Source organism: Lynx canadensis, chromosome B1 (assembly GCF_007474595.2).
Source record: "Lynx canadensis isolate LIC74 chromosome B1, mLynCan4.pri.v2, whole genome shotgun sequence".
Lineage (NCBI taxonomy): Eukaryota > Metazoa > Chordata > Mammalia > Carnivora > Felidae > Lynx > Lynx canadensis.
The window spans coordinates 49217004-49236333 of NC_044306.2; the positions used below are offsets into that span (position 1 = coordinate 49217004).

The following is a 19330-nucleotide window of genomic DNA, read 5'->3' on the forward strand; positions in this document are numbered from 1 at the left end:
AGCGTATGAGAGTACATGTTAAGCTAATTTGGGAGTAAGTCAGCCAAAGACAAATACATGATTTCACTCATGTGTGGAAGTTGAGAAACAAAACAGATGAACATGGGGGAAGGGAAGGAAAAATAAGATAAAGACAGAGAGGAGACAAACCATTAGAGACTCTTAAATACAGAGAACAAACTGAGGGTTGCTGGTGGGGTGCTGGGCGGGGATGGGCTAGATGGGTGATAGGCATTAAGGAGGGCACTTGTTAGGAAGAGTACTGGGTGTTAGATGTAATAATGAATCACTAAATCCTACTCCTGAAAAAATAACATAACATAACATAACATAACATAACATAACATAACATAACATAACATAACATAAAATGGTTTCTAGTTTTAGTGTCCTTCTTAAGCCCAATTTTAATGAATTATTTACCTGTAATTTTTTTCACTACTCTTTTTTAACATCTTAAAATCCTAATCCTCACATCTTAATCCTACAAGGATTAGGCTGAGAATGGAAAACAGCTTTATTTTTTCTAAAATGTCCACACATCATCATTTACTGACTCAACTACTTCTTTCTCAATACTACTAAACGTCAGTGTTATATAATAAATTTGATATGTTTGGGACGACTGGACTCCTTACATTTTTCTGCCTATTTTGGCAGGAATATCACTGCTTTCACTACTGTGGCTTTATAATACTTAACATCACCTCAGGAAAATTCCTATTCATCATTCTTTCACAAAATTTTCCCGGCTATGTTTGAACATGTATCAAGGTTGAACTTCACATGTTTACAAACCATGAACTTTGACATGTTCTAAAATAAAACAGATCATGTTGGGATAATGCAGAATTTATGGATTTATTCATTCACTTCTGCTTTCTGTCTCTAAGGCTTCATTTATGTTTTTACCTGATGTGAATTCAAAACTCAAACTTAGTTTCATAAAGGTTAAATAATGAAAATGTTTTGCTTTTAGTATTGACCATATCGAATAGGTTTTGATTTGATTTTCTAAATACAGTATAGCTGGAATTTGATTTCAGCTAAGAATTATTTACAAATATTTTAAATTCTTGAAAAATGTGGGTGTTTTGTTTCCAATTGTGTCACTAATTTCTAGATTTGCAGCACTGAGGACAATGTAATCTCAGGTTCTCTCTTGTAACTTTATGTGCGTTCAGTTTTAATAAATACTTGGATGTATAGAGATTCACCTTATTATCTACTCAGATATTCTACATCTTAGTTTTGTCTATTTGACCTACTAAGGATTGAGAAAATTATGCCAAAAATATCTTACTTGCATCGTTTCATAATTTCTCCTTTATTTTCGAAAGTTTCAACTTGGTAGCAGTTATATAGCCTAAAGGCTCATAACAGTCCTATCTTTATGAATGAATACAGACATCTTTATAAAGTCACTCTATTCATCTTGCCTTTTTTCTTCACTTAACTCGCTGATTTTTACTAGAAATTAAAGTGTACAAAAGTTCTGGGGCGCCTGGGTGGCTCAGTTGGTTGAGCGTCTGACTTCGGCTCAGGTCATATCTCATGGTTTTTGAGTTCGAGCCCGCATCGGGCTCTGTGCTGATGGCTCGGAATCTGGAGCCTGCTTCAGATTCCTTGTCTCCCTCTTTCTCTGCCTCTATTATCCTGCTCGTGCTCTCTCTCTCGAAAATAAATAAACATAAAAAAAAAAAAAGCGTACAAAAGTTCTAAACAGCATTCATTAACCTTCATTTTACCACATATTCATATGAAGAAGCACATTTAAATGTTATTTATTAAATAACATGTTTAAAGCAGGGACCTTCTTTATATGCTGGCTCTTGGTTCTTACCAAGATCTTAAATTCACTGAGAATGGTCAGTATTTATATCAGAGAAGAAGGAGTCGAGAATGGTCAGTAGTTACATCAGAGAAGGAGTCGAGGCAGGCCAAAGGGCAAGCAGCAGAAGATCTAGCTTTATTAGCACCCCTCTCTCCTACTTCCACCCATTTCTTCTTCTACCAGTTTCCCCAATCTTATCATTATGCGAAACTAAATGAGTTCCTTTATAAAACCTTATTAAAACTGTTTTCTACTCCCAGATATTTCACCACATAAAAATCCCAAGCCAGGTTAGAAATAGTTCCTAAAGTTATCTTCAGTTAAAGTATATTAATAAAAATGCAATAATTTATATTGGTGTGACAAAGCAGGGGGCTGGAGGCTGGGTGGAAGAGAGACAGGAAAGGAGTGGTATTATTTATTGTATACTTTTTATACATAGTTTTTAATTTTAAGTATATAAACTTATTACCTATTTAAATATGTAAAAATTAGAAACCTAAAAATTGCATAAAAATAAAAAAAATACTACTTACCAGTCATATTTTCATCCAGTGGTAGAGAGACTCCTACATCACAGATTTTAATTGTTTCAAAATCACCTTTAATTACAACATTTGAGGACTTTATGTCTCCATGAAGCAGTTTCTTTTCTTGGTGTAGATACTAAAACAGTTGAAATTTAATACATCTGAGCAAATATATAAACTGATAAAAATATAGCATAACCTTCAAACAAAAATAACAACTTGAACTCCCTTCCTGAACTATAGGATTGTATCTGTTCATCATTTCAAACTATCTGAAGTCAGACCAGGGAACATCCTTTGTTACCTTAGCCCGCCATACTGACCAGACCTAAAGGAGTCTTTGAAAATCAATGTCCATTTATAGGTAAGCTAACTTTTTTATTTTCAAACTCATCTCAAAGTTGTCTATTAAAAGAAGATACTGCAGCTTTAAAAATATACCATAATTGGAGCACCTGGGTGGCTCAGTCAGTCATGATCTCATGGTTCGTGAGATTGAGCCCCCCAACAGGCTCTAAGGCGGGGCGGGGAGTCTGCTTGGGATTCTCTCTCTCCCTCTCTCTGCCCCTCCCCTGCTCATGGCTCTCTCTCTCTCTCTAAATAATACAAATATATTTTAAAAAATTCACCAAATTTTCCTTGAGGCTAGTCATTTTTAGAAGTAAATTTGGGATCTTCACAATGAGGCACACTTTTCTCAAATGACTGAGGTGATGCAGAACAGATGACTAAGGGCTACACAGAGGTCACAAGCAGAAGAGGAAGCAGAAATGTAATCTAAGACTATATTTTGTTTTACACACCAACTCTTTCTTAGTAATGCTACTCACGCATAATCAAAAATAATCTTGCTACACTGTTATTTGTTCATCAGCATCTGAGCATCTACTCCGTGAGCTGGGTTTGAAAATACTGCAGAGACAATTTTTGGTATGTATCTTGGAACACTTACTGTGCTTAACTTATTATTTTTTTTAAAAGTTTATTTATTTATTTTGAAAGAGAGAGAGAGAGAGCGAGCGAGCACGAGTGAGCTGGGGAGGGGCAGAGAGAGAGAGAGGGACAGAAAGAATCCCAAGCAGGCTCCACACTGTCAGTACAGAGCCCAACATGGGGCTTGATCTCACGATCTGTGAGTTCATGACCTGAGCTGAAATCAAGAGTCAGATGCTTAACCAACTGAGCCACCCAGGTGCCCCAAAACTAATACAATTATTTTTTTCTTTTATTTAGTTTTTAATGAATATAATTTATTGTCAAATTGGCTTACATACTAACTCTTAACATGCCACTTTGATATCAGTATCAATCATGATCCACTTTTGAGTCATTCAACGGTGTTTTAGAACCAGCATTACTTCTGTTTGATTATTAGGATAAAGAATTCTTTTCCCGGGGTGCCTGGGTGGTTCAGTTGGTTAAGTGTCCAACTCTTGATCTCGCTCAGGTCATGATCTCAACATTTGTGAGTTCAAGCCCCAAGTCAGGCTCCTCACTGACAGCATGGGGCCTACTCTGGATTCTGTCTTCCCCTCTCTCTGCTCCTCCCCTGCTCTCTCTTGCACTCACTCTCTAAAAATATATAAATAAACTTTAAAACAAAAGTTTTCCTTCTTTACACAGTATCTATCAAAAATTGTATCACAACAATTTATTTGCATAACATTGAGAGAGCTTTTTTCATTTAACCCACACATGTAAACTGATGTTCAAAACTTAACATCCCACAAAACAATCTTAAGAGGTTTATTTACATGAAAGAAGGGTTAGGCTGCACCCCCAGGAATAATTACTAAATTTGTGTTAAACTGATTAATCCTTTTAACTACACCTAACACATGATCTCTATAAACAAAACTACCTGGGTTGGGTTATTTCAGGCTACGTAAAGGCTTCAAACAATACTTTGCTGATCAAAACAAGGAAATAGTGCACTACGCAATAGGAGAGTTTATAAAGACTTTAACTTAAGGCAACTACCTCTTTTGGGGGAAAAAAAAATCCCACCTTGTAATCAGGTATATAAAGTCCCATAGAAGTCATTTAAAATATAATGGCATGGTTACCTTTAACCCTTTCGCCATGTTCAAAGCAACTTTTAAAATTATGGCTGCTGGAAAAGGATCTTGGCTGTCTTTATTTCGTTCTTCTATTAAGTCATTTAAAGACTTTTCCCCTCCATATTCCATAGCAAGACACAGACTACCATCACTGGCTTCAGTGAAAGCACGATAACCTTAAAGAAAACAGGATATTTTCTTACTAGAATAGGGAAGAACAACTGTATTTATGTTTTTTTACAGTGATCGAAAACGTGTCTGGAGTAACACTGACAAAATACAATGAAACCACTATTTATGAAACCAATTCAGTAGATATAATTTAAAATGACTTCAGTGCTTGCCAACAGTATTGCAAATTAAAATATTTTTAAATGAAATGCTCTATGCCTTCCTAAATATAATGGTTTCACCAGTCTTAATTATATTAGAAAATAAGGAAATTCTCTAAATAAGATCATTGTATATTCCTGAATTCTTTACAGTGCCAGCATCATAATGACTATATTTATTCCCATGAAATTTTAAATATATATAAACATTACAAATATTACATAATAATTTATATTCTAAAACAGTCACAATAATTTGATTCTTGCCAAACTCCACCATCATCTTCATTTTTATTAGTGAAACTGGTTAAGAGATTATATACACAGTTTCTGAATAAACACACATACTGCTACGAAATAAATTTAAACTTACCTACAATGTTTGGATGATGGAGGTTTTTCAAAATCTTAGCTTCATCTATTAGCCTCTTTTGATACATACTTTGATAATGATCATTACATCTAGGGTTAATCTTTTTCACAGCCCAAGGAGAATGAGACAAACCTCTTGGAGATCTTAAAAAAATAATCAAAAATTATATAGAAAGAATAAGAACCACAATGTATTTCAAATGACTAGGAAGAACTCACACATTTTGAAAAGAGCTCAATAATAATTTGTTTTAAACATTTTCAAAAAATATTTTTAACTATCAACACCTCTGCTCCATATCCTTTTTAAGGAAGATATCTAGCTGATATATCTGTTAATTATAAGAGAAGTCTGACATCTATTGCTGAAAGGGATGGGTTAAAAAGAGACAATTAGAAGGAAAAAGATGGAATGTTATCAATTTTAAACTTCAAAATTATTATACTATTTTCTAATTTTTCCGTTCCAGCATGTCAGACTACCAACTACTTATCAAACACTTAACTATATGTATGTACGACGGGCAAGTTACAGAATGGTAAATAATAAACATTAATGTCCAAGAAGTTTAAAGAAGAGATGTACAAAAAACATTTGACTCATATATGATCATGCAAAGAATAACAGATTCAGAATAAAGAAAAATATGTATTTCAAGTTTCAAAGGGTACCCCTCAACTCCTGAGTGTTTAGAATTCAGTGAACAGGGGCACCTGGGTGGCTCAGTCAGTTAAGCATCCAACTTTGGCTCAGGTCATGATCTCCCGGTTCATGGGTTCAAGCCCCATGTTGGGCTCTGTGCTGACAGCTCAGAGCCTGGAGCCTGTTTCAGATTCTGTGTCTCCCTCTCTCTCTGCCCCTCTCCTGATCACTCTGTGTGTCTCTCTCTCTCTCAAAAATACATAAACATTAAAAAAATTTTAGAATTCAGTGAACAATTCCATATTTGCCTTTTCCGTAACATATCTCAATCTACAGACATATTTATGAAATCTGAATAAAATATTTTGCCAAACTATATGTTGGTTTGTTGAAAAGATAAAACAGGCAGATCTTTAATGAGATCGCAGTAGGAAAAAAGATAAAAGAAGACCCGAACAATAATATTGTTAACAAAAACAGCCACAGATTTGTCAGAGATACAAAAATATGTGAATAAATACAACTTTTACCTCAATAAAATTAAAAGACAAAATGGACAAATTTCTAAGAAAACATAATCAAGAGTTTATAATATCCTTGTAACAAACAGTAAGCCTAAATAATTTTACAAGTGAGTTTATTAAACTTTCAAGGAAGCTATCGTTCCATCTTACATAAACTGTTCCAGGGAATAGAAAGAAAGGGGACTATGAATTTAGTATAACCTTAATAAACAAATCAAACAGGGACAGCAAAAATGGAAAATAACAAGCCAATTCCACTTAAATCATATCTGTAAAACTCCTAAAGAGCAAAATGAAGCCAGCAGTTTTATTAAAAAATAGTAATATATCACAACTAAGTTAATTTAGGAATGCAAATTTGATTTAACATAAAAAAATATAGACTTCTAGATTAAAATCATAGCTTGAAACTACACATATGATTTTGATACCTCCCAAGCCCCACTAAAATAAAAGCAAATGGGTATATTAAGACCTATATCCAACAAGAAGAATGGAAATAATGCAGAGGAGACAACACATTTCTGGAAGCTTGGAAAAAAGATTAAAGTAACTGACTTAACAGGCCCAGTGAACTTCCTGAAGGTTACTTAAAAAGCAGGGGTGCCTGGGTGGCTCCGTCAGTTAAGCGTCTGACTTCGGCTCAGGTCATGATCTCACGGTCCCTGAGTTCGAGCCCCGCGTCAGGCTCTGTGCTGACAGCTCAGAGCCTGGAGCCTGTTTCAGATTCTGTGTCTCCTGTTTCAGATTCTGTGTCTCCCTCTCTCTGCTCAGAGCCTGGAGCCTGTTTCAGATTCTGTGTCTCCCTCTCTCTGCTCAGAGCCTGGAGCCTGTTTCAGATTCTGTGTCTCCCTCTCTCTCTGCCCCTCCCCTGTTCATGCTCTGTCTCTCTCTGTCTCAAAAATAAATAAACGTTAAAAAAATAAAAAAAAATAAAAAAAAGCAGATGAATTCCTAGATGCCCTCCCCAATTCTGTATCACTAGCAGTTGTCCACCTCCTAATCCCCCGGCTTCTGAAGACTGGAGACTGGCTTTGGAAGGGATAAAGGCAGAGGGTCTTTAACTGAGGTTAGTACTGGCACAGTTGAGAACCTGTGAACCACACGAGGAAAGGGTAATTCACGGCCAGATGCACACTAAATGCTCAATGTGTTTTCACATGTGTATATTAATATCCAGATCCGGATACAGAGCACTTATAGCACCCTCAAAAGACTTAGGATGCCATTTTAGAATGGAAAACTTTCAGATAGTTCATTAAAAACAAGACAGACAGGGGCACATGGGTGGCTCAGTCAACTAAGCATCTGACTTTGGCTCAGGTCATGATCTCATGGTCTGCAGGTTTGAGCCCCGTTTCAGGTTCTGCTGACGGCTCAGAGCCTGGGGCCTGCTTTGGATTCTGTGTCTCCCTCTCTCTACCCCTCCCCCACTCATGCTCTGTCTAAAAATTTTTTAAAAAAAGAGAGACAAAAATGAAAAAATAGACATATCAGAAGATGAGGTTGGAGAAATCTCCCAGAAAACAGGGCAAAAAGACAGACAGAAAAAAGAACCCCCCCCCAAAAGGTAGATAATAGGAATTCCTGATAGAGAAGAGAATGGGGGGTAGGGGGGAAAGGTGGTAAAAACTATCAACAAAGTAATTTAAAAAATAGTATCTTAAAATTTAAGAGTAGGAATTTTCAGATTCCAAAAGGTCCATACCCATGTATGTCATTGTGAAATTTCAGGAACACTGGTGACAAACAGATCATACAAGGTTCCAGGACAGTGGGAGGGACAGATTACATAAAACAGATCATATAAAAAGCTTCAGAAATGTCAAGAGCGCCACTATAAGCTAATAAACAATGGAGCAATGCCCCCGAAATTCTAGAGGAAAATTATTTCCAGAGGAGAATTGTGATCCAGAAAAACAAAAAGGGCCATTCAAGTACATGGGTAAAATGAAAACATTTTCAAAAATGCAAATTCTCAAAAATCTATTCCTGTGCATCTTTTCATGGGGAGCTACTAATGCCCTCAATCAAAATGAAATGTAAACCAAGAAACAGTAAGATGTAAGATACAGAAAAACAGGATCCGATTCACTAGAGAAGTAAAGGAAATGTCCAGGTTCCCAGTAAAAGAAAATCCCAGGTTGACAGGGCCACATTAGGAGTGGTATGGTCAGGCAGTGAGGGCTATTTTTCAGTATCAACAATGTGAAGCTTTCTAATTAAGTCTCTCATACATAGAACTTTGTTGGCAACACAGTTTACATTTAAGGACATTTTTTTAAAAGGGGGACAAACGAGACTAACCATGAACCTGTGAGAAATGTTTTCCTTTCAAAATAGTTTGGACAAGAGTTTTTGGACACTAAAGAATGTCCAGAAAACAAATAGCACAGAAACACACAAAGAAGGTGTTTAAACTGCAAAAGTTCTTCAAGAATAGCCACTTATATATAATTGCTATGTTATTCTCAATTCATTAGCTTTAAAAAAAATTTTTTTTAACATGTATCTATTTTTGAGAGGCAGAGACAGAGCACAAGCAGGGGAGAAGCAGAGAGAAAGGGAGACACAGAATCTGAAGCAGGCTCCAGGCTCTGAGCTGGCAGCACAGAGCCCCAAGCGGGGCTCAAACTCATGAACCATGAGATCATGACCTGAGCCGAAGTTGGATGCTTAACTGACTGAGCCACCCAGGCACCCCTCAATTCATTAGCTTTTTACTGAAGAAAGCATTTCTATTTGGAAACAACAAAAACCTGGATGAAGCTAAGGATACGGTGGAAGTCAGGCTAATTCTAAGAATGCATTAAGGAATATATATTGACCTAAGTTGTTTGCCACTTAAACATGAAACTAGGTACAGAGTAATGAGTCAAAGAAAAAAAAATTTTTGTTTTAAGTTTATTTTTTTATTGAGAGAGAGTGGGGAAGAGCAGAGACAGAGGGAGAGACAGAATCCCAAGCATGCTCCGCACTGTCAGCACAGAGCCTTGACAAGGGGCTCGATCCCACAAACTCATGAACCATGAGATCATAACCTGAGCAGAAATCAATAGACGCTTAATCGACTGAGCCTCCCAGGTGCCCCTACAGAAACAATTTTTTTAAGAATGTGTTTGTTGACACTTATAATTTCATTTTTCTTTTAACACAAATTTCCTGCTTTAAAATCCTGTATATACCCTTCTCACTTAACAACGACATAAGAAATAAAAAACTTTACTTCTTTAAATGAGAGCATCTTGAGAAGGCCACTCTCCAAACAGAGATTAGCAGTCACTGACATCCCCCAATATTAGCATCCTTTCTGAGATTTTCTTACTGAGAATCCTGCATTGTTACCATACAGGAACCCCTTTCCTCTATCCCTTTCCCTTCCCACACAAGCCAAGGAAAAATTGTAAATTACTTCTTTAGTAACCCATCACCAGGAAGTTAGGAGAAAAGTTTACCAGGAAAAACTCTTGACAAATTATAAAATGTTCTAGGACTGGACTATAGCAGTCAGATAAGATCAGGAACATACCTCAAATCAAAATATTTGAATTTCCATATTCTTCTTTGTCTCCAAGTACAGTGCAACTATGTTTCATGTGAAAAGGTTAATCTGGAATGTTATACTCACCTTTTCATAAGGTAGACATTTACCCCAGTACCAAAGCCAAGCTTCTGCATAAATGGAGAGGCAGGAATATTTATACATGGAGTTGAACATAGTGCTAATGTCAGAAAGAAAAATTAAAATAGAAAGTTAATGTTTGAAAAGACCTCTACACAAGCATCCTAATATTTTCAACATATGAGTATTAATTGGCATAGTCTTTTTTTTTTTTTTTTTTCAACGCTTTTTATTTATTTTTGGGACAGAGAGAGACAGAGCATGAACGGGGGAGGGGCAGAGAGAGAGGGAGACACAGAATCGGAAACAGTCTCCAGGCTCCGAGCCATCAGCCCAGAGCCTGACGCGGGGCTCGAACTCCCGGACCGCGAGATCGTGACCTGGCTGAAGTCGGACGCTTAACCGACTGCGCCACCCAGGCGCCCCTGGCATAGTCTTTTGGAGAGCAATCTGATACTATTATCTACCCTAATTTTAAATGGATATTCTTTGACTATGTCTACTTTTGGAGCCCTATCTTATGGCAACACCGAAGCAGGGGTCAGCAAACAGCCTATTTTTGTTTGGCCCACAAGCTAAGATTTATTTTTAGATTATAAAAGTGTTGTGAAGAAATAAATAAAGAAGAATATGAGGGGTGCCTGGCTGGCTCAGTCAGTAGAGCATGCAACTCTTGATCTTAGGGTTGTGAGTTCGAGCCTCATGTTTGGTGTAGAGATTACTTAGAAATAAAAGAGTCCATAGAGTCCCCATGTGGCCCACAAAGCCTGAACTATTTACTATATGCTGTTTGCCAATGATTGAAAGGCATCATAGACACACATGCATGCACACATATATATTTGAATACTGGGGATCTGATTTTGTGACTGCAAAAAACAAACAAAACATCTAAGTAGTCATCATTAGAGTCATAATTATACTATATTTGTATTACAGAGCATGATACAGTCATTAAAAAAGATGAGATAGGAGTCCTACTTTTGTTCGTGAACAACTGAACAACCTTCTCATCATGAGAATTAAATTAAAAATTAAATTAAAAAACTTGATACAAGTTTTCAGACATTTGACAACAAATGTCTGAGAGAAGAGAAACAAATGAGGTAAGGCCTAGCATTGCCCTAACTTATTGCTTGAAGGCACTTTCTGGGCTGCAGCACAAAGAAATAGAGCCCAGAAATCTTAATCAAATTTAGAAGATGGAGATCAGGGGTCAAGGAGGCCTAAGAAGAATTTGTGGAGCAGGGAACTACAGGGAGCCACAAAATGAGAGAGAAAGCTCCAGAGAGCTGAAAAGAGGTCTCCCTTTGTGTGTTTGGTTATTTGACATACGATGAATAGAACTTCCCAAAGTCAAGGAAAGCACCAAATGAAGCAGTAGACTCAATGACAGTCAGAGATCACACAGGTCTAAGAATAGTTCCCTTACCATCAGCCAGAGTGTGGTAACCCTGTAACACACAGGGTATTGATTAAAGTCCTCTAAATGGTCACAATTTAATAGTATAGCTATATTTTAGCCCAAGGAAAAGGTTTAGAATAAAGCTTCAAAGCCTCAAAAGAAATAAGCTAATAATGTGCAGGTAACTAGACCATAACAAAATCACACACCTTTGCAAGGAACAAGAAAATATAGCCCTCAACAATGTAAAATGTCCAGCAGCTGAAAAAAATTACCAGGCATGAAAGGAGAAACATAATCCATACCAGGAGAAAAATAAACCAATAGAAATATACCATAAAATGACAGTAACGGAGACTTTGGAGGTTAAGAACCTTAAAATGTAAATCTTAAAAAGATATACTCAGTAATGTAAAGGAAAATGTGAGCAGAACAAGCAAAGAAGATGTAAAAAAAAAAAAAAAAAAACCTCATGGGACTTCAAGGAATAAAAAATACAATGGATAAGAATAACATCATCTTAGAGGAGAAAGTAACTAAATTTTAAGACAAAGCAACAAAAACTACCAAAATGAAGCATAGAAAAAAAAAAAAAGACTAGGAAAAATATACAGGGGTGTCTGGGTAGCTCAGTCAGTTAAATTTCTGACTTGTGGTTTCAGCTCAGGTCTCGATCTCACAGTTGTGAGACGGAGTCCCCTGTCAGGCTCCTTGCTGTGTGTGGAGCCTGCTTGAGCTTCTCTCTCTCCCTCTGCCCCTCCCCTGCTCGCACATGCTCTCATGTGTGTTCATACTCTCTCTGTGTAAAAATAATAAAAATAAAGGAAAAATATAAAGAAATCACCTGTGAGCTATTAGACAATAGCAAAATAGATTTACTCCAATCACAAGAAATTACATTAAAGGTAAATAGTCTAAACAGTGTTGTCCAATAGAACTCTCTGTCATGATGGAAATATTCTGTATCTGTGTTGTCCACTATGGTAGTCACTAGCATATGTGGTTACTGAGCACTTGAAAAGTAGTACAACTGAGGAACTAAATTTGTAATTGTATTTAATTTCAATTCGTTTGAACCTAAATTAAAAAAAAATTTTTTTTTTAATGTTTATTCATTTTTGAGAGACAGAGTGTGAGCGGGAGAGGGGCAGAGAAAGAGGGAGACACAGAATCTGAGGCAGGCTCCAGGCTCTGAGCTGTCAGTACAGAGCCCTACGTGGGGCTTGAACCCACAAATGGGGAGACCATGACCTGAGCTGAAGTTGGATGCTTAACCAATCGAGCCACCCAGGCGCCCCATTTGAACCTAAATTTAAATCAGCACATACGGCTAATGACTAAACAGTCCTGTTAAGGGCAGAAGTTTTCAGAATGGATATAAGCAAAACAAGACATAATTACATGCTGTCTATAGTAAACTTACTTTAAATAGAAAAACACAGGCTAAAAGTAAAAAGTTGGAAAACATATGCTTCAAACACTAATCAAAATTAAACCGGATTGGTTCTATTACTATCACATAAAGTGAACTTGAAACAGACAGTACAACACTGGATAAAGAAAGACATTTCGGGGCGCCTGGGTGGCGCAGTCGGTTAAGCGTCCGACTTCAGCCAGGTCACGATCTCGCGGTCCGTGAGTTCGAGCCCCGCGTCGGGCTCTGGGCTGATGGCTCAGAGCCTGGAGCCTGTTTCCGATTCTGTGTCTCCCTTTCTCTCTGCCCCTCCCCCGTTCATGCTCTGTCTCTCTCTGTCCCAAAATTAAATAAACGTTGAAAAAAAAAAAATGAAAAAAAAAAAAAAAAAAAAAAGAAAGACATTTCATAATAGTAAAGGGGTAAATCATCAGGGGTGCCTGGGTGGCTCAGTCAGTTGAGCGTCCAACTTTGGCTAAGGTCATGATCTCACGGTTCAAGGGTTCGAGCCCCGCATTGGGCTCTGTCGCCAGCTCAGACCCGGGAGCCTGCTTCAAGTTCTGTTGTCTCCCTCTCTCTCTCTGCCCCTCACCCACTCATGCTCTCTGTCTTTCAAAAATGAATAAACATTAAAAAAAATTTTTTTAATTAAAAAAAGGGGTAAATCATCAAAAGAAATAACCATCCTAAATGTATAGGTGTCCAGTAACAAGCTTCAAAATACATAAAGTAACCACTGATAGAACTCAAAAGTAAATAAATCCACAACTGTAGGTGGAGACACCTCTCTCGGTAAGAGAATAAATAAAATCAGTAAAGATACAGAAGATATGAACGAAACAACCTAAGTAAATCAACCAGCTTGACCTAAATGATATTCATGGAACACTGTACCTAACAGCAGAAAGTATGATCTTTTCAAGTGCCTGAAACATTCACCAAAATAGATAAACGTCAAGTCAAGAAAGAAAATGTAAAATACAAGTATCAGACATGAAAAAGGAGATATCACTACAGATCCTACTGACATTAGAAGGGTAATAAGGTATTAAGAGTATATCATGGATAATAGTTTGACAACTTGAAAGTGAAAAAATTCTATGAAAAACACTAACAAAGCTTACACAAGAAGAAATAAATGATTTGAAGAGCCCTATACCTATTAACTGTGAAGGCGCAGTTAAAATTTTCCTCCTAAGAAAACTTCAGGCCACATGGCTTTATTATCAGTAAAGGAAGAAAACCAGTTAAGGAAAAACTGTCATTCTACATACACTCTTCAAGAAGAAAGAAACTTTCCACCTTACTTTATGAATATAGAATACGCTGATATCAAAATCAGAAAGATATTACAAAAACAGACACCTACAACCCAATATCCCTTATGAACATAGAAAATATTAGCAAACTGACTGAAGCAATATATAAAATACATCATGACCAAATTGGCTTTACTCCAGGAATGAAAGGTTGGTTTAACATTCGAAAATTAACATAATTTACCACCTTGAAAACTAAAAAAGCAAAATATCCCAATAGATTCTGAAACAGTTCTTGACAAAGTCAACATCCATTCGTAATAACCCTCAACCTGGATGAAGGAGAATAGAAGAAAATAAAAGTAAATCCCTCAACCTGATAAAGGATAACTATGAAAAACCAACATCTAACTTCACTAGGAACAAGCAAGTATCCACTTGCACCTCTTCTATTAAAAAATATACTAGAACCAGTGACATAAAGAAAGAAAAAGGAAATAAAATACAGACTGGTAAAGAAAAAAAGTAACACTGTATTTATTTATCTAAGACAGTACCTACTATGTATATAATAGCCTCAGCAATCTCTAAAAAAGCTAATAGAATAAGTGACTTTAGCATGGTTTCAGGATACTATTTGTTGAAAAGATTACCCTTTATCCACTGAATTGCCTTGGAAAATATCTTTCCCTCCCAGGAGCACTGCATGTATGAGAAGAGGAAAGATAAAGTAGTTCCTTAATGGTTCAAATTGATTCTTCACCAGGGAGAACCTCCAAATCTATTAGGAGGTCAACAAAATTAGCCAAAAGATGGCCAAACCCAGGCCTACAAAATAAGTCTTGTTAAAATCAACATTATAAAGAAGACTTATGCTAAAATTACTTGTGTATGATAAATAATAACTAGAGGCTCAAACTCTAATAATACTAAGACATTTCTTTTTTTTTTTTTTTTTTCAACGTTTATTTATTTTTGGGACAGAGAGAGAGCATGAACGGGGGAGGGGCAGAGAGAGAGGGAGACACAGAATCGGAAACAGGCTCCAGGCTCTGAGCCATCAGCCCAGAGCCTGACGCGGGGCTCGAACTCACGAACTGCGAGATCGTGACCTGGCTGAAGTCGGACGCTTAACCGACTGCGCCACCCAGGCGCCCCAATACTAAGACATTTCTAATAGCAGTAACAATGAAGAAAGATTTTATATCTTACCAGATTTCTTTTTTTCAGTTAATTTGCTTGGTGTCTTGAAATTATTGATTTCTTCCATTGTAATAATCACTCTAGGTCCTATGATGAAAACAAATTGAAAGTTACACTCCAGTTCTGCAGAATACAACTCTCATTCATGAAAAAAAAATATCCTATAACACTATGACTCATTTTATCATATAAACATAAAATTTGAGAACTGAAAAAGACCATAACAAATATTTACTTTAATTTTATCTACAATGAGAAAATTAAAATCTAGAGAGGTACAACTACTTACCCAAGGTCACTGTTTATTTGTTTGTTTGCTTGAATTAAAAAGCAATATATGCACTTGGTAAAAAAAAAAAGGTAATATATACATTTGGTTAAAAAAAAAATCACCTAGGGGCGCCTGGGTGGCGCAGTCGGTTAAGCGTCCGACTTCAGCCAGGTCACGATCTCGCGGTCCGGGAGTTCGAGCCCCGCGTCAGGCTCTGGGCTGATGGCTCAGAGCCTGGAGCCTGTTTCCGATTCTGTGTCTCCCTCTCTCTCTGCCCCTCCCCCGTTCATGCTCTGTCTCTCTCTGTCTTAAAAATAAATAAACGTTGGAAAAAAAAAAAAATCACATAGTACAAAAAGGTGTAGTTAACTTTCCCTCTCACACTTCCCAGGGGCCAATGTTCATAGGTCTTTTATAAGCTTTAAAGAAACGTGTCTATGCAAGAGGCATTCATTTATAATAGCCAAAAAAAGGAAACAGAAGTACTCATCAGATGATGAAAAAACAAAATATGGTATACAACACACACAAGAGAATATTATTCAGTCAGAAGAAAGAGTCCTGATGTATACTGCAAAGTGAATGAACCTTAAGAACATTATGCTAAAGGGAAAGAAGCCAGACACAAGACGCCACATGCATGATTCTGTTTACACAAAACGTCCAAAATAAGCAAATCCACAGACAGAAATTAGATTAGTAATTGCCAGGAGCTGAGGAGAATGGAGAACATAGAGTGACTGCTAGTGGGTACGGGGTATCCTTTTGTGATGATAAAAATGTTCTAAAATTAGGTATTGACTTAACATATTCAACTCTGACTATTCCTAATAAAATCACCAAATTGTATCCTTTCAGAAACTGAATTTTATTTTATGTGAATTATATCTCAATAAATTCTGTAAAAATTATCTATTAACAGAAAATGTACATACTTCATATACAAGCAATTAATCTAAGCTTTTTATTTCTTCTGTAACATTTCTTAAGGAATCTTTTAAATAAAAACTTTAAATACTACTTTTTCTTTTTAAAAAAAAGTTAGGTTTCATATCAGATCTATTGTAAAGGAAACTGTCACTACATGTCTATAAGCTTGCTTGGTTTGTATCCAAAGTATATAAAGAACTTATACAACACCAAATAATAATTCAATTAAAAATGGGCAGAAGACACGAACAGACAATTTTTCCAAAGAAGACATAGATGGCCAACAGGCACATGATGAAAAGATGTTCATCATCACCCCATCAGGGTAATGCAAATCAAAACCACAATGAGGTATCACCTCACACCTGTCAGAATGGCTAAAATCAAAATCACAAGAAACAAGTGTTGATGAGGATGTGGAGAAAAAAGAACCCTCATGCATTGTTGGTGGGAATGCAAACTGGTGCAGCCACTATGGAGGACAGTATGGAGGTTCCTCAAAAAATTGCAAATAGAACTACCCTATGATCCAGTAATCTCACTACTGGGTATTTACCCAAAGAATATCAAAACACTAATTCAAAGGGATACATGCACCCTGAAGTCTATTGCAGCATTATTTGCAATAGCCAAATAATGGAAGCAACCCAAGTGTCCATCAATAAATGAATGGATAAAGATGATGTGGTTTATACATGCAATGGAATATTAGCCATTAAAAAAGAATGAAAGCTTGCCACATGCAACAACATGGATGGATCGAGAGAGTATAATGCTAAGTGAAATAAGCCAGTCAGAGAAAGACAAATACCATATGATTTCACTCATATGTGGAATTACAAAAAACAAATGAACAAAGGTGGCAGGGGGAAACAAAAACAAACCAAAAAACTGACTCTTAACTATAGAGAACAAGTTGGTGGTTCCCAGAGGGAAGGATGGGGAGGATGGGTGAAATAGGTGAAGAGGATTAAGAGTACACTTATCTTGGGGTGCCTGGGTGGCTCATTTGGTTGAGCTTCTGACTTCAGCTCAGGTCATGATCTCATGGTCTGTGGGTTCAAGCCCCGCATCAGGCTTTGCGCTGACAGCTCAGAGCCTGGAGCCTGCTTCGGATTCTGTGTCTCCCTCTCTCTCTGCCCCTCCCCCACTCTCACTTTGTCTCACTCTCTCAAAAATAAATAAATGTAAAAAAAAAATTTTTTTTAAAGTACACTTCTCTTGAGTACTGAGTAATATACAGAACTGCTGAATCACTATATTGTACACATGAAATGAATATAACTATAATCTAACTGTATTCACTGTATGCTAACTACACTGGAATTTAAATTAAAAAATAAATTAAATATGGGGCACCTGGGTGGCTCAGTCAGTTAAGCAATTGACTTTGGCTCAGGTCATGATCTCACGGTTGGTGGGTTCAAGCCCTGTGTCGGGCTCTGTGCTGACAGCTCAGAGCCTGGAGCCTGCTTCAGATTCTCTGTCTCCCTCTCTCTCTGTTCCTCCCCTGCTCATTCTCTGTCTCTCAAAAATAAATAAACGTTAAAAAAATAATTAAAAAATAAATTAATTAATCAAATATTGGGAGACAGAGACCATATGTTTAAATTTTGTATAGAGCCCAAAGAAATAGCATTTTAAAAAACTCTGCCAAGAAAAATCACCTTAAAGGCCCAGCTTTGTCTATTAATGAGACCTTTTGTAGTTTTTTTTTTTAATGTAGCTACAGTCACCACTGTCTTTGGATTTATCTGAATTTAGAACACCAAAGATCCCCTTTCCATGCAAATATACACTAATTTTACCAAGTGAAACGTTTAACTGGAAGGGAGGAACACGTTTTTTCAGAACAAGTTTCATACTTTTCAGGAAGGATAAACTATTTTAACAGAGTGGGCTGAAGCAGCTACTTCTACTTTGGAAGTAATTTCCCCATGTGGTTCTGATTCCCCTTCTTCCTTCTTCATTCATCTACCCTCACGAGAAGTAGTAAAGGGGGCACTGCAATGACCTTCTAAGACTTCTGTCTACCTAAGGGAAGCTACTCTTCATTCACTCAGTCAGCAGACACTTATTGAGCATGTACCATGTACTGGGCACTGTTCTAGGCACTGGAGACCCAGCAGTGAACAAGACCCAAACAAACAGTAGAAGAAATACATAAGATAACGATATATAGTCAGGGGAGATATACACCAGTGAAGGGAGGCAGAGTATTGGGAAAGGGCTTGAAATCTGAGTTAGGGTGGTCAAAGGAGGTTCATCTGAAGAGATTCATTTGAAGGAAGTGAGGGAGCTAGCCCAGGGGAGCTGCATCTAGGGGAAGTATGCAGGGCAAAAGTAGTGAATACAAAGGCCCTGAGGCAGAAATAAATGTTCAAGGAAAAGCTAAGAGGGCAGGACTAGGAAAAGGGAGAAGGACATGAAGAAACAAGAGTTTGGGGATGCAGGATGGCAAATCAAGCAGAACACTGAAGCCATAAAGACTTCAGCTTCTTCCACAGAGCTTCAGTCACCATAAGGATTTCAGCTCTTGCTGGGTTCTGGATGTTATTATGAATCTGGAACCAATAAGATTTCCTAATGTTTGGATTTTTGTTAGGAATGAGAGAAAAGTCAAGGATAGCTCTAAGTTTTCAGACTGAGCAACTGAAAGAATAGAGGTGCCATTACTGAAATCAGGAACTCAATTCTGAATGCTTGATTAAACATTTGAGTAAAAACGTGAAGTAGGCAGCTGGATATAGGTCTGAAATCCAAGTTGAAGATACAAATTTGTGGCACATTAGCATGTATACGGTATTAAAGTCAAGAGACTGGATAAGATCACCTAAAGAGTATATATAGATAGAAAACACAGAGCTCTGAGGAATGAATGTAAGAAATGAGGAAAAGAGTAACCTGAGATGTAACCATGTTACTCACGTA

The 19330-nt window shown here is 37.0% G+C and overlaps 1 protein-coding gene across 1 annotated transcript in view; it reads right to left on the reverse strand.

Annotated features, from left to right (window-relative positions):
- Positions 1–19330, reverse strand: part of PBK (PDZ binding kinase) — a 28252-nt gene that overhangs the window by 7231 nt on the left and 1691 nt on the right. Inside the window, exons 2-6 of the mRNA XM_030312672.2 lie at positions 15208–15285; positions 9924–10017; positions 5130–5272; positions 4431–4600; positions 2371–2500 (exon numbers count right to left, since the gene is read on the reverse strand). Coding sequence (XP_030168532.1) covers positions 2371–2500; positions 4431–4600; positions 5130–5272; positions 9924–10017; positions 15208–15265 — 595 coding nt within the window. The 5' untranslated portion in view covers positions 15266–15285. The remainder of the gene's footprint in view (positions 1–2370; positions 2501–4430; positions 4601–5129; positions 5273–9923; positions 10018–15207; positions 15286–19330) is intronic.